Source organism: Canis lupus, chromosome 37 (assembly GCF_003254725.2).
Source record: "Canis lupus dingo isolate Sandy chromosome 37, ASM325472v2, whole genome shotgun sequence".
NCBI lineage: Eukaryota > Metazoa > Chordata > Mammalia > Carnivora > Canidae > Canis > Canis lupus.
This window is the reverse complement of record NC_064279.1, coordinates 23,793,103-23,816,908: the sequence shown is the minus strand read 5'-3', so window position 1 is coordinate 23,816,908 and position 23,806 is coordinate 23,793,103. Positions and strand designations below refer to the sequence as shown.

The 23,806-nt window shown below is 44.5% G+C and overlaps 1 protein-coding gene across 5 annotated transcripts in view; it reads right to left on the bottom strand.

The window, feature by feature from the left end:
* Positions 1-23,806, bottom strand: part of SMARCAL1 (SWI/SNF related, matrix associated, actin dependent regulator of chromatin, subfamily a like 1) — a 60,423-nt gene that overhangs the window by 6,870 nt on the left and 29,747 nt on the right. For all 5 annotated transcript variants that reach the window (XR_003134664.3, XM_049106742.1, XM_025442190.3 and 2 more), the window contains 7 exons: positions 21,700-21,840; positions 17,844-18,062; positions 11,736-11,806; positions 8,363-8,465; positions 4,508-4,690; positions 3,272-3,372; positions 2,222-2,318 (listed from right to left, as the gene is read on the bottom strand). Coding sequence is in view for 4 of the 5 variants with exons in the window: in XM_049106742.1 (XP_048962699.1) it covers positions 2,222-2,318; positions 3,272-3,372; positions 4,508-4,690; positions 8,363-8,465; positions 11,736-11,806; positions 17,844-18,062; positions 21,700-21,840 (915 nt within the window). In the remaining variant the exon portion in view is untranslated. The remainder of the gene's footprint in view (positions 1-2,221; positions 2,319-3,271; positions 3,373-4,507; positions 4,691-8,362; positions 8,466-11,735; positions 11,807-17,843; positions 18,063-21,699; positions 21,841-23,806) is intronic.

The following is a 23,806-nucleotide window of genomic DNA, read 5'->3' as shown; positions in this document are numbered from 1 at the left end:
AAACTTATGTTGGAAATGGCTTCTTCCTTCTAGCTTTCCAAATCGATACTGAACCAGCTCCCAAGCCCCCACTTCCTGCAAAGCCCTTCTGTACTGAGGGCTTAGGTTGCAGTTCAACTGCCAACCCACATGCTCCATCACCGCTTGCACCTAATTTTCGGGGTAGTTAAGAAAACATGCACATACTTGACACACTGAGTAGAGTCCCCTGCCTGTTTCTGGCTACCTGAAATCTGCCAATGATCCAAAGGCCCATGAGCTGCCTCTGTGCTCTAAGGCCACGGTGTACTGTGAAAATCAGGCCCAGCAATTCCAACTACAGCCCGTCATGGGCTCGCTATCACCCCTTAGCTGATCTGTCCCAAATGTGTATTCCCAACCTGACCATCTTTCATTCCTGGTGCGTTTTCAAACATCTCCATGGCCATCTTGGTTCCACTAAACTAAAGCTGTTTAGAAACCCAAACCATCTTTCCTCTCAATCCTACATCCTCAAGCCAGTAACTCTTTTCCAAAAGCCTAGTTTTGATGGTCTACCAAACATTCTTCTTCTCGTCTCCCTGGCTTGCCATCCCCAGGGCGTCCTGACTGCCTATCTCCACACATCAACCTCACAGCAAGTCGGCCTCGCCCGGCTGTTCCCTCCGCAATGTTCCACAGGCACAGTCTTTATTGCCTGGGTCACAGCACCCGGTACCTGCATGGATTTGCAACAGCTCTCCTGTGCTTCCCACTGCGGGCCTCTTTCTGTTTCAGTCCCTGGCAGCTCTCTGCCTTGATGATTTCTGCCCCCTGGCTGTCCTTTAACAGGATTTTCTTGTCACATCTTACAATCCCCCGGTATCTACCTTATCAGAGCTCCTCCCTGGCTTTTCAGCTCCTTCATCATTGGGTCTCAATCCAGCTGGTCTCTATTTCCTCACTGCTCCTAACAGAAGCCTCCGCGCATGACATGAGGTCATTGGTGACATGAGGCCTTTGAAACCTGGCCTGGGGAGCAGTCTTTTGAGAGCTCGATTACCCAATGAACCTGCACCTTATATTCCCTTGCCTTTCAGGATGCCAGCCTTCCTGACAAGGAGTGACTTTAAAGGTCATTAAGGTCAACCTCACATGATCTTCACATCCTCCTCTAGAAATCTCATCAGCCTCTATCTGAACAACTGCAGGGTTAAGGAAATGCCTCCCCACAAGGCAGCCTGTTCCAAGTAAAATAACTGTTAACCTGCATTTGAGTATGGTGGTGGCAATACTGTGCGCTAACTTGGAGCATGCTTGATTAATGGAAGCAAGGTCCAAGATCTGATTAGGATTTCACTTCCCCTCTGGGAAGGCATCCTGTCTTGGCGAGAATAACCTCTTTTGCTTTAATCTCCTGTTAGGAGGCAACATTTTCTTTTTCTAATATTTGATGAAATTTTCAGCCCTATTTTAATAAAAAAAGATACAATTATTAATCAAAATAAATATTGATAAACTGCATTCATATTATCTTGTACTTTAGGCAGAAATTCTTAACTAAGTGTATGTGAAGGTAAAGGCAGTAGGAATAAATGAGTTAGTTCTAAATAGACTCATTGAGTTGAGAAGGTTAAGAATCCCTTAAAATTAAGTCTCCTTCTTTTCAAAGGGCATACAATAACAAAGGCTCTGTGAAAATATTTACCATTCAATTGAATTAGAGTTCTTTAAAAAGCTTAAAAATAAGGTTGTTTCAAGTTAGCTTATTAACTGTTTATGAGGATAATTTATACTCTACATTTAAAAATATGATATTTGTGGTTTCTGGCTGAGCCAGAGGAGCATGCCAACTCTTGATCTGGGGGTCATGAGTTTAAGCCCCATGTTGGGTGTAGAGGTTACTTAAAATATGAATTAAAAAAAATAAAAATATGATCTCTAAGACTTATCTCGATCATTACATTTGAAAGGAAGCATTTAGTTATTACATCAATGTAAATGAAAGATCAAATCCTCAGACTCTCTAGTCTTCCTGTCACTCAAAGATATTGCTGATTTTACTCAGACTCTGATTTTGGGCAGTTCCATGAGAAGGAGAAGACACTTGGTTTTCAGAGGAGCTACCTGAAGGCCACCATTCTGCATGAGGCTGAGTGAAATCCCCAGGAGTGATCCACTTCTCTTTCAGGACCCAAGGGCTGAGGAGACAACTCAATAGCTCCCCCCACCCCAGTGGCAAGGAGCCATTTGCTGGTGTTACCTTGTAGAAGTAATTAGGAGCTTCTGTCATTTCTGAAAAATTGGTCTCAGAAAGTCCGGCTTCACCCAGAACTTTAATCTTCTCTTGAATTAGGGGCCTGTTGGGGAAAAAAGAGCTGCGATGAATACAAACTGCACAGAACCAGTGGGATGAAAAAGAGATCACCCTCCTTGTTTTTATGGGACTGAGGCATGCTGTTTCACTTCTTTGGAACGCTCAAGGTACAAACACCCAACCTAAAATATTTGTCTCTTCTGTAAACCAATTTAGCGTTTGCATCATTAGGTTCAAAATTCTTTCTACTGGAAGATGTGGAGAAAATAGATGTCTCATTACAACAAAATTCTGAACCTGGTGCTGAAAATGGCCCCGTGGTTATGAGCTGCCCAATGATCAAATCAACAAATCCAAAGATGTAGGAGTAGGGACAACCTACACATGTGACAAAGGTAAGATCCCTTAGTCACAAGGCTGGAAACAGAAATGAGTAGTAGAAACTAATGAGGTAATCAAGAAACTTAGTATTAGGAAAGGGGTAAGTATGACTAGGAAGGAGCATTTGGAGACTTTTTGCTTAGGTAACAGACATGAACCCCAGGGTTGAAAAATTTTACCCTAGTTCTAAGGAAGCCCCATGTGGCCCAGGGTGAGCCACTTCCTCCCAGTGGTCAGCTGCAGCACTGTATGATGGCCTTATTTTACCGATACGTGCCATGAAGGAGCAGAGGGCAGTATGACCATGTCTCAGCAGAGTCTTCATAGCTGGGACGGAGTGTCTTACAAGCAAACCTGCACATATACTTCTTCCCCCCTCCCTTGTCTCAGGACACTGGGAAAGGAGCCACATCCCCTTATCCCTCATGCACCCAGCAAGTCATGAGTGAATGCTGTGAAGGAGGCCCGACATGGTCATGGTGGAAGTGGGAGGGCATTACTCCTGGGTCTTCTGCATGGGTCCCTGAAGACATCAGCAAGAGCAGAAGCAGTTAGGGAGCGAAGGAAATACATCACAGGCGTCAACCCTTGCTTAACCCCAGTGGCCAGCCATACCAGAGGTAGTCATCAGCTGTGCCTTTCGCCACGAGGTAGTGGATGCTCACAGAGCTCGACTGTCCGATTCGGTGCACCCGGTCCTCAGCCTGAAGCAGCACCTGTGAGGTACAGGGATCAGGATGTGTGCAGGCCAAGGCCTGAAGGGGCTCAGTCCACCACAGCAGGCAGTCCCCTGCCCCCGAGCCCACCACACCCTTCTTCCGAAAGGACTTCACTCCATGACCCAAGTCAGCAGGCTGAGAACCTCTACCTTCAAGGAAGCTGTCACCTAACATAAGAGAGAATCAAACAAAACTAAAGTTCTGGGGTAATCTAGAATCTATAGCCAGACAGCTTTGGGCAGAGCCCTAGGTGCCACAAGGAACGAACAGCAAGCTCTGACCTGCCAGCAGGCTATGCTGAAGGGCAAATGAAGGAAGCCTGGCACATTTCCATTCTTCTTGCCATGTAAGAAACCATTACCTTGTAAATAAACAAACATATCACAACCAAGGGAGAGGCCCTATATGATTAGGGGTAGTGTGGCTCTTTAATACGGCGGTAAGCCCTACAATAGATAACAAAGCCCAAGAGCATTGTTTCCATCCCATATGCTTTCAGCCTAGAAGTCTACGTGCCCTATGTGTGGCCAGTGACATATATCTGCTATCACAGCTCTCTGCTCATCAGATGAGGCCAGTGGACACAAAGACCACGTTCAGGGAACACCCAGAAAGGTCGCCTGTCATGGCTGCATCGGCTAAGCAGCTTGCAATGATGGCTAATAGATGGCACAGGCTGGAAGCCCAGAGGCCTGGGCTGGGGTTGCTGTAGCCACAGGCTCCCCTTTGGGGACAGCTGTGCATGTGAGCTCTCTGTGCCCCAATTTCCCCTCAGAGGAAGGACTCCTAAGATTCCTTCCAGCCTTCTAAAACTTCAGTATTTCCTTCCATAACATGGAGTCGATACTCCTACTACTTAGGAGACTGCTGTGAAGATCTAATAACTAGCCAACAGATATGCAAGGCTTCACTTCTTTTAAGACTGGTAACTGGGGAAAAAAAAAAAAAAAAAGACTGGTAATTGGGAAGTATAAAACATGTTTCTGAGGCCTAACAGAAACAGATGGAAGAAAACAAAACTGGTGCTAGGGAGAGCACCCAGATACCTACTCTGCCCAGACTGACGCTCTTGCTCCTTCTGCCCCATAGCCACACGCACACCCGGGGGATTCGAGTCCCCTGTGTCCCTTACCCCTGGATTCCAAAAGAGCTCAGCAAACACCACCAGGTCAGCCGAGGTGAAGGTGAGGCCCATGTTGGCAGCGGTGATGGACAGCACGGCCACAGCGTGCTTCTCGAACAGCTGGAACTGCTGGCACAGGTCCTCTCGGTCCGCCGAGGAGGTGGAGCCGTCGATGTGGATGTGTGGCACGTGCTGCAGGGACAAGGACGGGAAGCGAGGTGGGCTGCACCAGTGCCTTGGGGCTCGGCAGCCGCGGCTCCGAGGACAGAGCCACGCTGCTGTTCTAACTCAGATCACGGGTCTGTCACTGCTTTCACAGCTTCTTGTCTTTTTGTTTCACATTGAGTTTTGTGTTGATGGGATTGTAGATGCACATTAGTTGAAGCAAAAATACAGAGATTCCTTGAACATCTGGCCCACTTTCTCCCAGTGGTAATATTTTGTTAAACTATAGTAAATCACAACCAGGATGCTGACTTTGATACAACGTACTGATCTCATGCCCATGTCCTCAGTGTTACTTAAACTTGCATGTGTGTGTTCTACACAGTGTTATCACTGTGGGTTTCCACATTATCTCCTTCACAGTCAAGACACTGAACAGAGCTACAGGAGCCTGGCAGGCTTGGTCGGTACAACAAGCAACCTGATCTTGGGGTTGCGAGTTCAAGACCCATGTTTGGCATAGGGCTTACTTAAAAGAAACAGAAAAAAAAGAGATACTGAATAGTTCTAACACCACAAGGATCCTTTTGTGGCCCTTTTATAGCCACACCCACCTCCCTCTGCTTCCTGCCCCACTCCCAGGTCCCTTTCGCTTCAAGAATGTTGTATCAATGGAGTCATAGAGTGGGCGACCTTTTGGGATGGGCTTTTTTTCACTCAGCATCATTCCCTGGAGATCTAACCAGGGCACTGCAAGTGGTGGTAGCTCATTCCTTTCTTACTCCTGAGTAGTATTCTGTATGTACCACAGCGTGGCCTTTCACCTCTGGAAGGACACGTGGGTCGGCTCCACTTGGGGCTACAACAAATCAACCTGCCGTGAACATTTGTATACAAGTTTCCACGTAAACACAAGTTTTCATGCCTCTGAGATGAATGCCAAGGAGCTGACTGCTGGGCTACATCTTCCTTACATATCTGATTGAGTTTTATTTTCTTTTAAGGGGCAATTATCTATTTTTTTCCCCTAATGATAAAGACAAGCATTACAAAGAAAATACAAATATGGGGACTATTACCAATCAATTTTTGCCAGGTGCTCTCTTCTCGATGTGTATAATAATCTTTTATTTATTTATTTTTTGAATTTTTATTTATTTATTTATTTTTAAAAAGATTTTATTTATTTATTCATGAGAGACAGAGAGCAAGGAAGGATCACAATTTTTACAGTTTTTGCACTGGAGCATGGCTTAAGTCTCTCCAGTTCTTCATTGGTTTCTACGCTCTTCTTGGTGATTGTGATCCTTCCCAAATGAATTTGTAGGTTTAGCTCAGTTCAAATAAAACTCCCAATTGGGTATTTTAAGGGAACTTCGTATTATTATGCTACAGGAGTTTCAAAAAATAATCAGGAGAGATATCTAAGGCAACTTGAAAAAAGAACAAAGTTGATATTGTACCTCCAGATATTACAATCTATTATAAAACTCAGCCATGCAGGTCCAAAAACTGGTAGTCAGATGGGTGGAATAGAATGGATAGCTCTCTTTAGTATTAATAACTCTTTTTATATTCTCTTGAATATAGTGACAGCTCTGATTTTTCCTTTTCAATAATTATAGCTTTTAATTCCATTGGCTGGCATCCTGCATGACATCATATACAAAATTCAAACCCAGGCGGATTAATGAACCACCTCTAAAATTTTCAGGACAAAAAATTATAGGAGAAAATCTTTATGACCTTGAGGAGGGACAGATTTCTTAAATCATTCATAAAAATTAAAAACCACATAGGAAAAACTAATAAGCTGGAAATTGTTTCAGTTGTAACAAGTAAAAATTAAACATTATGTTCACTAAAACTTCAACAAAATGAAAAAAAGTTAGCTAATATCCAGAATTTATTTTTATTTTATTTTATTTTTTTTTAATATCCAGAATTTAAAAAGAGTATTTCCAAAGTGGTAAGAAAAAAACAAACCATATAACAGAGAAACAGGCAAAACATTTACAGAAGAGAGCCAGAAATCACCCATAAATATATTAAAGGATACAACTGTTAGTGGCAGTCAGGGAAATGCAAATTAAAATAAGAAAGAGCAGAGATTTCATTTCACTATATTGGCAAAAGTTTAAAGTCTGATAATACTAAGTGTTAATGAGCATGCAGAAGAGCAGAAATTCCCAAATGCTGCTGGTGGGATTATAAATGTGAACTGCCAGCGTGGGGAGAAATATGGCAATACCTAGTAGAGTTGAAGATGGGACTATCCAATGGTTATGCAAGATCATGCCTGGACAGGTCCACACATGCATATGCATATCTGTACTCATATAATAGCAAAACTGTAAATAAAATCCCATATCCATCACCAGGAGAATGGATGTGCCACAGTGACCCAATGAGATACTATTCTGCAGTTATGGTGAATGAGCTAATAGCCGTAATACTACATGGAAAAATCTCAAAAATAACATTGAGCAAAAAGGTAAATTTCAGGATACTCCCATATGCTGCCATTTCTGTAGGTTAAAATATACATCTAAGAGAAGACCATATATTGAAGTAAAGTTGACAACGTGGAGGGAAGGACTGGGGATAGTGGTTACATCCGGGGAGGAGGACAGAGAATGAATTCAAGGGCTGCTGAGGGCTCTAACTATGGTATTACTTAAAATATATACTTTGAAATAAATACAGCAAAATATTTAATTTATTTTATATAAAAATTAAAATAAGGTGCCTGCTGTATGTTTCTCTGTCCTCATCTCTATGTTTGAAATGTGACAGCGGTGCCTGGGTGGCTCAGTCGGTGGAGTGACCAGTTCTTGATTTTGGCTTGAGCCATGACCTCAGAGTAATGGGATCGAGCCCTGTCTCAGGCTCCGTGCTCAGATTCTATTTCTCTCTCTCCCTCTGCCCCTCCCCCACTGCTCACACGCACTCTCTCTCTCTCTTAAAAAAAAAAAAAGAGAGAATCATTACATAAAATGTAATAAAAGATGAAGAAAGTCAAAAAGCAATTTATGGTCCAACTTTAACCAAAAATGAAAAGGGAGATGAAAATATGTGTTTCACTTTTCTAATTCTACAAGCTAGTGATGATTGGGCAGCATTTCCACGTGACGTGTTACAACTTCACAAGTTTTGTTTCTTATTTGATGTGTTTAGTTTTAATGAACATCCTTGGAAATCTTTCTAGGTATTTTTCTAATAATAATAATAATAATAATAATAATAATAATAATAGTAATAATGGCCATAAAACTCCGTACTGAAGTCTACACACTGCCAGGTATGATTATTAAAGCCACTTTGACGGTAATAAGGAAGAACAAAGGAAGAGAGGAGATATCCATATAAATACTTGTTTCCACACAAGAGAATTTCTGCTACTTCCTCTCTTGACCATCTTGTAATTATTTACTTAGAGTCAGGAAAGATCCACTGGGAGATGTTGTTAAAGCGAGGCTCCGGGGTTATCTATAGGGACCAGGGAAGAAGTTAAAGGACACTGCTGGGAAGTATTTGGACTCCACTGTGCTTTTAACAAGCAAGACAGCTTCTTCGGAAAGTCTGGAAACATCATCTCACTTCTTTGGTTCAGATCTGTCCTCAACCTGCTCAGAACAACTCAGCAGCCGCCACACAAACTACAGAAGCATTCTATGTTGAATTTCGAAGGGAGCTTACCTTTTTCTCAAGCTCTCTTGTAACTGCACTCAGGACTACCTTATGGTGTGCGAACACCAGAAACTTCTCTCTTCCACTTTCCAGGAGGTCCAGGATATATTCACTGCATTTGACAACAGCACAATAAATTAAACATCTGCTTATCCAGTTGAAAGGACTTCATTGCATCTTTAGAAGACTCCTTTGAGGCAGCCTCCCCCCCCAATTTCCCTCCCTTTCTCTGAAAGCTGACCTCTGGCCTACCCCTCAGGCTAGGTCACCTGAATAGAAGGAGCAAAATTAGGGCTGCGGGGAAGCCACCTGGTGCCGCCTCCAAGAAGAGTTCTTCCATTTTTTAAGTCATCTCCCATAAGCAAATAAATCAAAGTATCGTTACGTTTTATGTGTCTCTGATATGTTACTGAGACTTTCTTACTCTCGGGGATCACAGAAGATAATTAACAGTTTTCATTTCTGCTGTAATGTGTTTTCAATACAAACCGAAATGCCGTCTAAGATCTGAAAATGCCTAGGCAGGGGATTAGGAGATTCCTGACAGTAATCAAATTTCTGGAAGTGTATTACTGAAACATTAAGTAATAGTACTGAAGAGACAGTCGGGGAACGCTCCCCAGGTCCCTCACACAGTAGACAGCAAGGACCCACGGTTATGTCAGTAGTAAGGGAATTTTTTTTTCTGAGGCAAGGGAAGATAGAGTGAAGAACCTTATTTGCTTGCTCTTTATTCTCCCCTTGATTTACTTTTCTCCTCCATCACTGTTTTTTCTTGACTTCCCACCCCCACCGTTAGCCGTGGCCCAGAAGGCTGGCAGCTACCCCGGGAGCTGTTGGAGGTAGAGGGTATCACCCAAGCAGCAGCCTCTGTGGCTTCCCGGAGATTTATGCCCTGCAGAGGGTTCACAAGCCCAGGACAGGTCACTGTTCCCACAAGTGCAACGGGAAGGTGAGTCTCCCTAGACACAAACAGTAGGTCCAGGATATATATATATTCACTGCATTTGACAAAAAGGACTTACTCTGCCTGAGGCCACCCTCACCCATGGGGGTGTCTGGGCACCAGAGAGACACTGCCCTCCTTGGAGAAGGACAAATCTCAAAGGTGTCCTGTCAGGCAGGTGGTGACCTGGCCTCTAAGCATCTCAGAATTATTTTCAAGCACCACTATGGCCAACCAGGGAATGGATTTGAGTTCAATTTGTGAATAGCTGGTACTAATAGAATCTACTTTAATTAGTTTGAGAGACATAAAATTTGCCATGATATAAGCAAGAAAGTTTATTGCTACAGCATCAGAAAGTCACGAGGCCATAAAATCAAGTTGGACAGCTCATTAACAACTGTGGGTCCTGGTTTTCCTAATTCCTCTCTTCCCTCTACATCTCAGATGTGGTTTTTTTATTTCTATCCTTTCCAAGTCCCTACATTACCAGGCTGGAAATAATCTGTCTACCACAATACCACTGGCTTTTATATCAAAAGATGCCCATTAAAATTAAAACAAACAAACAGCAGCAAAAAAGGGAAGAAAAACAATTAGCAGAGGAAATTTGGGTTTCAAGATTTATAATCTAATTTCCACTTACTAGTTGTGTGACTCTGAGACCCAGAGATACACATGAGATTTACCCCATTACTGCATTTTAAAAATGAGGCCAATTTGACTTACTTGACTGATCTTACAAAGAGGCTGTAAGTGTGAAATGAGTTAGCAGATGTCAAAACTGGTTGGAAATTAGAAAGCACTATAAATTTATCACGGAATCTTGAAGAAGTATGCAGGCACCCCTCCCCCGCCAAATATGGTTGAAATAATAACCCCCGAGGTGAGGTTATCATGAGATGAGACTTTGGGAAGTGATAAGGTCACACAGGCAGAGTCCTCATGAACGAAATCAACATCCTTATCAGAGGACCCCCCCCCGACCCCCACAAAGAGCACCCTCGCCCCTTCTGTCACGGGAGGACACGGAGAAGACGGCGTCTGCAAGCCAGGAAGTGGGCCCTCACCAGACGCTACATCTGCTGGTGCCTTGATCTTGGGACTTCTGAGCCTCTAGAAGCGTAAGAAATAAACTTCTGTTGTTCAAGCTCCCCTATCTAAAACGAGGCAGTACCAAAGTCTGTTTATGAGGTGGTGGAATGGCCAGATTTAACATTTCTAAGCAAATGGATGGTTCTGGGCCCAGCACTCCATAGACCCTGAATTTTGTAGGTTATGAGCGGAGAAGAGTGAGGGAAAAGGATCACACCCTTGCCATCTGTTACTCAGCAGCTTGTGAGAAATGGGCTTGTGGGGGCAATTCTGAGGAGTTTCTGAGAGGTAAGTTTTCAGGTTGTAAAACCACATCTGGAGTTCATTAGTCTCCTAACAGTCTCATAAATGAAAAGGGCAGTGCCCCGAGGGTGAGGAGAGCTGGCCAACATTCAGCAGTCTTCCTGGGGTGAGTAGGGGAAATCTTAGATTGGAAGAATGTGGGGAATTCACTCTCTTACCTCATTTCGGGGTACAGAGGGAGAGGCCGGAGAGACTGGGGGGTCTGGAAGCTGAGTGAGAGGGTGGGGTAGGCTGTGTATATCTCAATTTATCCACAGATCTTGGTCCTCACAGCCAAGCTGGCACCGCTCAACCCACGCTAAATTCATTTTCATTGTAATTAAATCACTTGGACCATTATCCTGCCAGAGTCTCACATGAATGTTAAACAATAAAAAATCAGGCAAATGCACGTCATGAGAATTGCCTCAAGTTTCTACCACAGTGAATATTTGAACATGAGTGGGTTTTTCCTTTCTTTAAGAAAGGCAGACAATTTTTCAAGCCACTGAATACATTTAAGAATAGGAATTGACTTCAGCCTTAGTTTATAAGACGGAAGGAAAACTAAGTGTGACAATGGCCACTTGCCCATATCTTTTGAACAAACTTTGACAGTTGCCTTTTTATGTAGGTGAATAATGGCTGAGACTTCACGTCTTTGGAAAATACCAGAGAATCCCCATAGGGCAGCCTTCCTGGTCTTCTGTGAAACCCCGACCTTGTGTCTACAGGCAAGTGACCAAAGGTTTCCTACTAAGGGGAAAAGTACCCTCCTCATAAGTGGCAGCAGTGCCAGCTTACTTGGTTAAGACAGGATCTCTCGAGGACCGCACACTCAGGCTAGCAGAGCTCCAGTGACCGGCCTGCTTATGCCCCATGGGTGATGAGGCTACGCTGCCCTGAACTCTGTACTGAAGGCAGCTGTAATTCTAGTCTCTGATCATTTCTTGAGGAGCACTGAAACTATTCTGGTGGATTAAGGTAATAGGTGCTTCTTTTTAAAGATGAGAGAGAGACAGAGTGGGAGAGAGAAGTCGACACTTGGTGGCCACTTACATGACAGATGGGATTTTAGCTTCAGCTGTTCTGTTGAAGAAGAGAAGGAGAGCTTCTTTCTGCTGCTGTTTCTGTGGAAAGAGAAGTCTGGGGTTTAAAGTCTCCCACTCTGTGAACCCTGGGATAAGCTGACATAATTACCACCGCTCTGAGCTTGACAAATCCTAACACCCGTTTTCAGAGCTGGGAGACCCTGACTCATCCACTCAGTTTGGCCAAGCTGTGGGAACTGTAGGGATTCCATAGTTTGTCATCGGACACGTGGGATGGTAGGTACCCTATCACCTCCCAGGAACTGCTGTGAACAGCCAGTGAGACCAGGAACATGAGAGCCCCCGGGAAACGTGTCAGGCAGGGTTCCCCCATCCACACAGGCTCACATGATCAGCTGAAATGCACCGCCCCCCCTTGGGAAGCTGTGTGAACCACGTCCTACAGTCTGCTCACAACTTGTTCCTTTTTGCCTTCCCCTTTTCCTCTGCCACATTGTGTCCATACCCAGATGACCAAGCTTACTCTGGTCCAAGACTTACTGAATCAATTCCAACTGACCCCAACTAGTCTATTCTAGTATCATCTCAAAACGGCCATTCACGTGTTTTTTGGCCTCACTCCCACATAAGGTCACCGACCTCCCAGGAGAAGAAACCATGTTTTCTTTATAGTTGGCATCTAAATAAATATTAATCGAGAATTTTAGCACAGGAGAGGCACAATAGAGTTTCATCATATTATGAGATAACATTTACCATCACTCTGGGTCCCCAGAGATGACACTCTTACCATCACTCTGGGGTGGCCCTCTCCTTCCACTGGCCAGAATGGATTACAGATGCTCCTAGATTTTTTGTGCGCAGGCCCCGTGAGGCCAGTGACCGACACAATAGCTTCTTCAGGTAACAAAGAAGTGACCCCACAATAATAACATCCATGGCCCTGACTTGTTAGTAACTCAGGAAAGCGGCCACAGACAGGCTGTACCTCAAACAATCGACACCACAGACGGTGGGACAAGCTGCCTGGTCAAAACAGCTTCCTGCCCCTTATCAGTATCTTTCCTCTAGGGCTTGATGAGAAAGAAGGACGATAACCTGGGGATGGGGGGGTTGGGCACTGACAGGGGAGTGGAGCCATGTCACTATTGTGGCAGTGGTGGCCACCGTCCCTTCTGCCTTGTGACACAGGTCCAACTGAACCAACTTCCTGAGAACTCTTGTTGGAGATGCGACTCCAAGATGGTGTGTCTTCAACCTTCTCAGCTATAGACCCAGTGTAGACTCTGATGAAGCTCTGGACACACACCTTTCGCTTCTGGACAAAGAGCTCACAGGCGTCCTGAGGTCCATTCACATCCCCTCAAAGGGTCCCTTGCGGCAGGCCAGGCCCTCTAACATAATGTAGACCCTGGCAGGATACGCCAAAGGGACAGAGCCGGACTTCCAGGCGCTGACCACCTCACCTGCTGTGGGCCTGCCTCAAGCAGACGGCACCCTAGTTGTCCTGGCTTCACGCTGACTCCCGTACCCTTTGGAGACCCCCACTGCTCCTGTCAGGTCCTTCCTTCCATTCCCACTCACTCACTCCACACCTGCTAAGCAGAGAGGGGAGGACAGAACATGGACATGTGGCAGGGAGCACTCTGAGAAACCTTGCCTGTTTGAGACTGGCCACCAGGAGCTGATGAGGTGTGGGGAGCAAACATTTTTATCACACTTGGTTTTGGGGGTTGGTCCACTGGGCACCTGCAGGGATGACCACCCATGCGCCCCAAAGCCTGCCAAGGGCGCCTATCCATCCCCATGTCCCAACGACTCACTCCTTCACATCTACCAAAGCCCTACGTAAACTGCTTTCTCAGTGTCGTTACTTAGAAGACTGAGCTGAAATAACCCAAACCTCCAACTCAAAATGAAGCAAAATTGTAATACGGCCTTGGGAAAATAACACATACAGTGCTTTAAAACAACACTTAAGGGATCCCTGGGTGGCGCAGCGGTTTGGCGCCTGCCTTTGGCCCAGGGCGCGATCCTGGAGACCCGGGATCAAATCCCACGTCGGGCTCCCGGTGCATGGAGCCTGCTTCTCCCTCTATGTCTCTGCCTCTCTCTCTCTCTCTGTGTGTGTGTGACTATCATAAATAATAAATAATTTAAAAATAAATAAATAAAACAACAACACTTAAGGGCAGCCCGGGTGGCTCAGCGTTTAGTGCTGCCTTCGGCCCGGGGTGTGATCCTGGAGGCCTGGGATCGAGTCCCACGTCGGGCTCCCTGCATGGAGCCTGCTTCTTCCTCTGCCTGTGTCTCTGCGTCTTTCTCTCTGTCTCTCATGAATAAATAAATAAAATCTTAAAAAAAAATAAAACAACACTTAACAGCACAGAAAAATGTTCATGATGTGGTTTTGTAAACTGTTTTCTTCCCTACCTGATAGATGTTTACAGGGTACCCATTCAGCTTTTAAAAATGTTACTTATATATGTAAATTACATATATATATATGTATGTATACATAAATATTTTCAAGCAAAATACACGTACATTTTACAGAAAAATGACTCAAATGATATATGCCAAAATTTTATGATATAAAAGATGGGTAGTTCTTCTTTACAGCATAGTAATAAGAAACACTAAATCGATGTTACTTTTAAGAACTTTTCTACAGTATTTTTAATGCAAGAGAGATCAAGAGTTTGATCTTAAGAAAAGCCCAAACCTCTCCAAAACGGAGTAGACACAATACTAGTCCATTAATGATCTTCCTTCTTTTGCCAGTCATGGGCCAGGAAATTTTAAATAACCTGCATTCTTTGTTCCCGGACTTTTACTAAATTAGATCCACTGGGGTTTTGAATTTATTATTTTTTTTAATGTTGGAATTGGAATGTATTGTCAAACGGCAGAAGGGTGAACTGATACTGTCACCAGGAAGTCTGCACGGACTTGTTCCATTTTTCTGCTCCTGGTCTTGCTGATCAAAAAATTACTATAGACAAAAGAGGATTAGAGTCAGCTTTTCTTAGCCTGTGAAGAGATATCTATTATTTCAGCTGAAAATAAGAAAAAGCTTTCCTTGTACATTATATTTTATAAATGGGCTGCTTCGCCTTGGCTTCTGTGATTTAAAGCTTTTTAAAAAATGGCTTCTCCCACAGGGGAAGACGTGAGGGAGCAAAGAATCACTTCTTGACAGGTTGGCAGTGCTTTGCTGGAACCACCATAATGCACAGCATGCAGGGAAACTTCGTGTTACAAGTAACTTAAAAGTGGGAGGGGCGACATTCTTAGACTCACAGGCCATCCTTACTTGCCTAAGACCATAAAACCACAATCCCCCATTTTAACTTTTTCAACTCAGGATTTGGAAGAGATGTCAATGGCCACCTGGTCCCACTCCCGGCTGACACTGGCTCCCCTTCCTGAATTAAGGGAGGGTATTGCCTTGGATCAGATCCACAGTTGCCAGATGTACCACATAAGTGGCTTTGGAGTAAGAAAGCTTCTGGCAGTCTAAAGGGCCAACCTCCTAAGTTCATTTTCTTCTTGAATGTTCCATCATAAAAATGAATTTACGTTAAAGAACAGAAAAGGGAACCAATTTATCAAGGATTTATCTTGTTATGGGAAAGAATCTAGTATCTGGCCTCAGCGTCTTACTGCAGGTCATCTGTACCAACTCAATTTCTCTCTTTTAGGGACAAACTCCTATTTTTCTAAGATGCCAAGGAAACAAAGCAACTCCCAAGCACTGGACCTGAGAAGAGCTCTAGGTTCCTTCTCGGCTGGATTCTTGAATTACACTGCAGCCTAGGTTTTGCATAATCTGCACAACAGTGTTAAGACTCTGGGGTGAAGAAGTAGGGAGACCAATCACCCAACAGGATGGACTCAGAGCAACTGACACAGCCCTTAGGTACATTTCCAGCACCAGGCATATGAGGCAAGTCATGACTCCCCTTTTTAGGTAAGAAGATATCAAAACATCCCAAAGAACTTAAGGGATTTACACAGCTACTGCAAGTTATAAAAATACCCAACATTCCTGATTTCCATAGTTTAGCCTACTAAATTTCACATTATTGCCTGTGAACTCAGAAATCAAAACTCCAAGCTGCATCTGAAATCATCTTTAGAAAGAGCCCCCTAAAGTAAGGCGAGGGACTACATAACCTGGCAAAAAAATTCTCAAATGTTATTAAATCTTGCTGCACTAAGTTAAAAATTCCCATACTTCTTTTTCTCCTTAGCCATATTGCACAATTTACAGTTGCCCCTTGGCCACTCAATGCGCTGTCCCTCCTCGATTCAAATGCCCACTGACCACTTTTTCTGTTGTCTACATGGGCTGTTCTCTGTCTGGTTTGGGAGGGGGACCAGGTACAGGTGAAGAGGTTCTCCGGGAGAATTCCACAAAATACCGATAGGCTTACTTCCACCACACACACGAGGAACTAAAACGCAGAACATAAACACTCAGATCTTTGCACCTAAAAACATCCTACATCTGAATTTTCCCATTAATATATTTGCCATACTTGTTCATTGGTTTTCTTGATGGCAGAATTCACTCGTGGGCAGCAGTTAGTAAACATTAAAGATTTAAGAGAATTATAAGAAAAAGCTTAAAACTGAGAAAGAGAATTTCCACTCAAGGGTGCCTGGGTGGCTCAGTCTGTTGAGCAGTTGACTCTTGATTTTGGCTCAGGTCTTGTGAGATCAAGCTCCATGATGGGCTCTGCACTCAGTGAGTCTGCTTCCAATTCTCATTCTACTTCTCCCTCTGTGCCTGCCCCCAGCATGCTCTCCTTCTCTAATAAGTAAATAAATAAATAATAAATAAATCTTTAAAAAAAGGGGGGGAGAATTCCCATTCACTGAATTTTTTCTCTAGAAATCGGAAAAAGCCAACTGACAGTGATTTTAGTAACAGAGCATCTGCTTCTGCTCATGTTCTGCTGAAATACAGGTGGAGGACCATTGGTCTGTATGTATATCCACTTCGATGTTAGAGAACTTTGTTGGAAAATCCAGAGCAAAAAGATTATGGCTGCTCATTTCCTCCAGACTACCCAGATTATTACATACATGTACAGCAGAAATTAAATACAGCTCAACAACATACTATACTCTTGTGTCTTAAAAGTTACCCCACTGGTCTTACTCTTAATGTGGTAAAATAACACAAAAAAACTCCATGCATCTGTCTCTTGTCATTCTTATTTATTTTGTGCTCTCCCAGAAGGCTGGGATCTCATCTTGATCTAAGTTTCTTTATGCAGGGTAATAACAAGCCCAGATAATACTTTATGATAATGTCAAAAAATGTCAACGACTGTTATTTTCTTGGCAATGAAAACTGCAGGGTTTTATCCCAAAAGGACAGAAGTGGAGCTGGTGTAAATTATTTTACAGCACTTAGCACAGTGTGACACTAAAGACAGATAGGAAAGTGTTTTTGAAAAGATAAAACCAACACAGTGGAAAAACCTTAAAATATAGGGGTAACAGGCTTGGTTACAGCCTCAGGTCTGCCATGGAGCCGCTGTAAGACTGAGTAAATCACATTCTCTGCGGGCCTTAGTTTCCCTTTCTGTAAAATGGGGATGCCAACTTCTTGCCAACTGTAAGTAACTGTTAATAAGAATTAAGGGTTAAGAGAATTTGAAAACGCTACTTTTGTTGTATGTCAATTTGTTATTTTGACTAAAAGAGGGTTAACATAGGCATCAAATACACCTAGAACTAGCTTCTGTTACTAGACTGTTACTAGACATTCTCAAAATATACTAAATAAATATAAATTCCAACTCTCTTTGAGGGATTCAGAACATACATCACCATTCTGCAGTTGCCATGGGGTTTATTTTTTTACGACCAACTGTCAACAGTGATCTGATCTACATGTGTATAAAACCACAAATTAGTAAGAGATTTTGGAAGCAGACAAGGTAGGCTGAGAAATGGCATGGGCTCAGCATCCTTGCCCAGGAGCGTGGGAAGAGGTCATAGCCCGGCAAGCTCAGAGAACCCTGGGTAACCCCTGCAGGCCCACTCCCGAGAAGGAACAGCTCAAATTCCCAATCCCCATCTCAAGCCCCAGACTCACAGTTTTGTCCATGGTGGTCATTTCCTTGGCCACGGCGTCCAGGGCAGCTCTGGCCCTGGTGCTGATCCGGCCGGGGGCAATGATGACCATCTTGCGCTGCTTGGGTGGGAGCTGAGCGAGGACATCACACTTGAGGCGTCGCAGCATGACCGCTTCCTCCAGCAGGAGCTTCAGCTCGCCCAGGTTGGAGGAGCCCGAATAGTCCCATCCCCAGGGCTGCTGTGGAGAGAGAACCAGGCCACAGTGCCCGTTAGGTTCTCCCAGGGTCACATTAACCAGGGTGGGACCTCAACCTGCTCACAACTTTCTCTTCCCATGGCTTTGCTCAGAGAACTTCAAGTGGCTCTAAAGGATGAATAAAACCTCATAGGATAGAGATGGGAACAAGGAAGGAAAAGAGAAAAAGAAAGTCAGGAATAAAGCAACTAAAAACCACTATCTCGGCATTCTACATGCCAAACTTCCGAGCAGCAAATGCAAGATGCTGAGAGGGCTGGTGTCCATTACATTTAAAAACAAACAAGACACTCAGCTTGTCAGACTATTCCTGTATTCTAAACAATGAAATCACATCTTCCCTGGGGCTTATCCTAGAGTCCACTGCACATTGTAACAAGTCCCGTGTTCAGTAATATCTCTGCTTGAGGAGATGCATTGAGATTTAAGAGGCTGCTGTTCATTTAAAACAGGCTATCCCGGCACAGCCGAGAGCAGTGAGATGAACACAGCATTGCTGCAGTTGGTGGAACTAAAGGGAGGAACCCAAAGCACAAGCTTTTGCCAGCCTGGCTGAGACCAGAGGCAGGTTTTACGGTACCCAGGCGGTCCTTCATAAAAATGGTTTCTTCACTTTGTAGTTCATGGGAGGCAATGAGCAAGAATATCTATTCCCGGTCCCACAACTAGAGAAGATGTCAAAATGAAAACTGTACCCTTCACTAACACTTACTCGAAATAGAACTGACATCTACAGTCCCGCAGAAAATGCAGGAACCAGGGTGTCTGCTGCCTTATGTTTCCTAGCTGCTTGTCTCCCTTCCTGCCTCAACCTCCCCTGGATCATGAGCCACCTTAGGTAGAAGGTAGGCTTGTTCATTTTCAAGGGCCAGTGGACCTAGTCTCTAATTGTAAAGACATGGCGGGTGTCCTATAAACCTCTGCTAAATACAGAAATAGGAAGAGATGGTCAAAGGCAGAGAAGTAAAATGATCAAAAACGGCTTCTTCTTTAAAAAAATACTCTGAAATCAACTGGCAGTTCTCGGCAAATGCCTTCATGCAATGGGGTTGAAAATGAACTCAGCAAGGGGCATTTTCTTCAGTGGCTTCTCTCAATGCAAGAAGCTGGTCAGTTTTAAAAAAAAAAAAGAAAGAAAGAAAGAAAAGAAAAGCAGCCCCTACCCTATGGGCTGCATTAAATGAAAATCATGCTGGGAACAAGCAGATACCATAATTAATTTGGATATCATGCTCCTGTGCCAGCTTTTAAGCTTGTAGGTTAAAATCTGTGATACCAAAGATTTAAAATGTGGAAAATTAACAATCCAACAAACTTATATTGAAAATTAAAAAAAAAAAAAAAAAAAATTTACCGAGGAGCAGGCCCTGGACGAGGTGAAAGGATAGGAAGGCATGGTCTACGTTCGTCTTCCCGGGTGTTAGTGGGTGGGGGGCACACTGAGAAGGAGAGAAAGGACGAATCTAATAAGGATGGCATGAGGACTGGGGAGATGGTGGATGAGACTGGGGGCACAAGAAGGGGCAGCCTGGGGGTAAAGCTGACGAATTCTGTCTTCAGCCCCTACCATCACTGGCTAAACATTACACCATGAGCCCAGATAGTCCAAGAAGAGAAGATCCTTCTCAGAAAGTAGGTCATTTGCAAATAGGACAGAGGCACAAATCACTCATGAAGAGTTTTGAGGGATCATGACAACCATGCAGATTCTAATCTGGATTGGTCCATGGGGAAAGTGCACTGCAGATTTTGTTAAGGAAGTGTATGGCTTTAAATACATTTAATAACAGAAATTTCTTGCCTCAATAAGCAGCTAAAAATGGTTTGCAATTAACTTTCCAAAGCACTACAATTTACATTATAAGTACTTTGTTTAAACGTTAAGTGGATATTTTTAAAGTACTTGAAAAGTTTTTTGAAAAAAGTATTTAAAAACTAAGGCAGACAATCTTATTTACATCACAAACTTGCATAGCAAGGCTTTTTCCTCAAGATGGCATGCGTAATGAGTAAGCAACAGCCATTTCTCCGAAGTGTCAGCATCTTCGATGCAAATAGTAGCTCAGTATATTTGCCATTTGATCACGAAACAGGACTCCTTAAGGTCTGAACTAATGAGGTCTCAGAGTCGGGCTGGAGCCTCTGTAGCAGGTGCGTGCCACCCGCAAGAAGGCAGTCAGGCGTAGCTCTGGTTGTGGCATCAAGGTTTACGAAGTTACAGCAGAACAGCTGGGGAAAAGGAGAAGTGATTGACACTTGAGAGAGGGGCCAGGGTTTGGTGTTCTAATTCAGGGCCACGTGGGCCCCCGTGGGAGCAGAGTTTAGGAGTTTTAGAAGTCTGACCTTGCCAGACGAAGGCCTGCTGCTGAAAGATAAATTCATTGCCCCAGCAATTTCAAAGATAGAGATGAGAAAGAAAAATTGGTAAATCTTTCTTTCCTGCAGTTTTTCTTCCAGAGTCCAGGTCAGAGAGAGCTAAGCTACTAGGGGGAGTGGGAAGAAGATGTCAGCCAGCCCAACCTGCCTCCCAACCATCCTGGTCAGCAAGGTCGCCAACCGGGCCTCCCGCTTTCTGTCCCCCGTGGCCAACCAAGACCCTGGCACACCAGCAAACAGAGGAGTGGTGTCCTACTGGCGGGTGCCACGACCACAGACAAGAAGAGAGAGGACATCATGGAGGCTCAGCTCAGGAGCCTCCTCTCTGGAGGAGGACAGTGCCCCATGCTCAGCTGGCTCGATCAGACTGATGAACACTGATGGATTCAGTGGCCCACCAGGAGGACTGGTGAATGATATAACTTAAACATCAGGAAAATGTCAAGTTTCTCACTTAGAAAAGTAACCCATCTTGGTGTATGTTATCTTCCAGTCATATATGAAAGACAGGAGGGGGAAAGGACAGAGGAAGAGAGAGGGGGAGAAAGAGAGAAGGAATGAATGAATGATGGGGAAAATTTTGCATCCTGCTTTTTTCCCAACACTCTTGTATTTCCCCATGTCATTAAATAAATCTTTCAGTTAAAAAAAAATCGAAGTTTTAGAAATCCAGGTTTTGACTGCAATGGCACTTGCATTTACAAGCTCCTTCTGCCGTTTCTGGGAGACTGAAGGTGTGCAGGCTGTGGCCCCAGAGGCACCTGCCCCATTGACACTGTATGTCCACAGATAACCTGTAAGTCAGAGGCCTAATGAGCAGGCACATTTCACTGTCACGAGTGGACATTCTGACCGTTGAGAACCCAGCTCCAGATCACACTCCGCTCCACCTGTTTCGAGGCCTCTGTTGTCTTTTCCCCAGCTGCACCCCTAGCTCACCTCCCTAGCTTACCTCCATGCCCTTCTCAGAGCTCTATGCAAATATGCATCAGCCATGGTCCCCTCACTGGGAAACACTACCCTGGAATCACCATAAGCACAGAAACTAGGAAGGACTATCCTTATCCTCAAGGACATTTGAAGGTCAGAACTAGCGGCAAAGCAGGCTGAAAATCTGGATCTGGCTCCCTGGGCAGTGTGCTTCTGATCATACCATAGCCAAAGAGAAGCAACAAAAATCTAAGGGTCAAAATCAGGGTGAGGGCCAGGTGGGGAGGAGGGGAGGAGAGAAGAGAATAAATACCCGCTTGGCATCACAGTAGCGAAGTCCAAAAGCATGAAACTGAGGGAAGAAAGTTGGCCTGACCCCGATGATCTGGGTGTAGAGCTCTGCAGGCCGGGACATGGCTGGTGTGCCGGACAGCAGGATCACTCTCTTCGCAACCTGGAAGACAGAGAGCCAAAGGTGCTGAGAGCACACGACGAGCACATAGGGAATATCCCAAATGTCCTGCTGGGATCAGAGCTGGATGCCCCACCCCCTGGAATGTTGTACCCCTGAGAGCACCGTCACTACCTGGGCACCCTGACCGCTGGCAGTTCTCCAGTTTACTCCTCTGGAAACCCAGGGAGATCTAGTTCCCAAAGACACTACAGGTTGGTCTCACTCCAGATCCCAGTGTGGCCCATACCTGGGAAATCTAAGCAGAGGTACTGTGGCCAGAGAAGAGGAGCATGTTCTGAGAACCTCACGGTGTGACTCATGTAAACAGTTGGACACCACCACCTAGGCTGCCCTTGTCACGTGTCCCTACATCAGGACTTAGCACATTATACTGAATTCCACCTTTTCCGTCTCCCTTACTAGACTACAAGTGTCTTGAGACCAGAGCTGTGTTCATCTTTACCTTCTGTAGCATGGTACCTGCGACAAGGTAAGCAATCAGCAAATGTTCACTGTAGGCTGGAAACTATACAGCTAACCAGGGTCCCTAGGAAGATAGAATTAACTCAAAGAATTCAGCATTGGAAGAGGAAGTGGGACTGGGGGAGAGAGCAACAGCTCTGACCCTCTCCTAGAGGGGATCTCTGATATCCAAGTTGAACTCCCTGGTCAGATAATGACACTGAGGACCAAACCCTTCTCATGGCCACGAGAAAAAGTCAGGGGCACCAGCACACACAAGCCTCTACCCGATTTTCTTTGGAGGGAAAAAAGACAGTCACTAACTCAGCTGCACAATGCTTTGAGCCCAGGGCTCCCTGACTTCACTCATTTTGCAGTTAATAAGGACTTTAAAAAGCAGGACCTATTTCCATTTACCCTAAATTCAGCCCAGGTCTACAGCAGCCTGCTCAGCAGTGCGGAGGATAGAAATAAATGGTGGATTCCAATGATGGACTCCAGGTTCCTCATAGGCCTGACACCAGGCTGACCCGAGGAGATGTGACCGAAATATCCCACGTCTTACTAAGGTGGGAAAGAGGATGAGAATAAAGGAGACACCCCCACTGTTTTAGGCCACGGAATGGCCCCAAATTCCTGGAGGTAAAAATCCACCTGGGCCCTGGGAAGGAAGCCTACCAGGGAGCTCAGTTGTCTAGAAACACCTTGTTAACCACTGTAACCTTGAGTTAACAAGGGGAGCATAAGGCAATGGCATGCAATAAATTACCAAGGGGAGGAAATTAGGTTTTCAAATGGATAAGCTGCCTCATAAAAATAAATAAATAAAGGTACAACACAGGGAAGAAAAATGATTCTTTGTAAATATACAATATATACAACTCTCAAGATGCACTTTTGCCCTCTCAGTGATTGCCAATACCTAATTCCATTATGACAGGAGAGCTATGAATTTCTCCAGCTATAATTTTCCACAGTTCAATTACCCAGGCTCCTAATTTCCTGCACGGTTTAATGCAGACTCATTAAAATAACAATGAGCTTCTTGAATGACGTCTGTAGCATCACTTGCCTTGGCTCAAGACCATTTCAATGAAATGGGGAAGATGAGAAGTCTTATCAATAAGAGAAAATCGCCCTATCATCCCAAACCTATTGCCCACATTGCTGCTGTTGTCCTGGGATGGAGCCTGGGCAGAGACAGCTCACAGATCAGGTGATGGAAAATAACTCCCAGGTTCTCGGTTGGGTATTTACAGGACGGAGTTAATTCAGAGGCCATTCTCCCAAATACTGTCCAGACAAGCAGTGATGACACCGTTGAAAATGGACATTTGTGGGTGTTTAAAAAGCAAAGGCAGCATTATGGAGGAAGAGAAAGGCCAGCTCTGAAAAGAAGGCAGAAGAGCGTCTTATCTGTTCTGGAATGATTTAGCCTGCTCCCTGTCAACACTGTCACCCATGCAGCCTTTAATCCTGCCCAACTGCACAGGATTTATGGGTC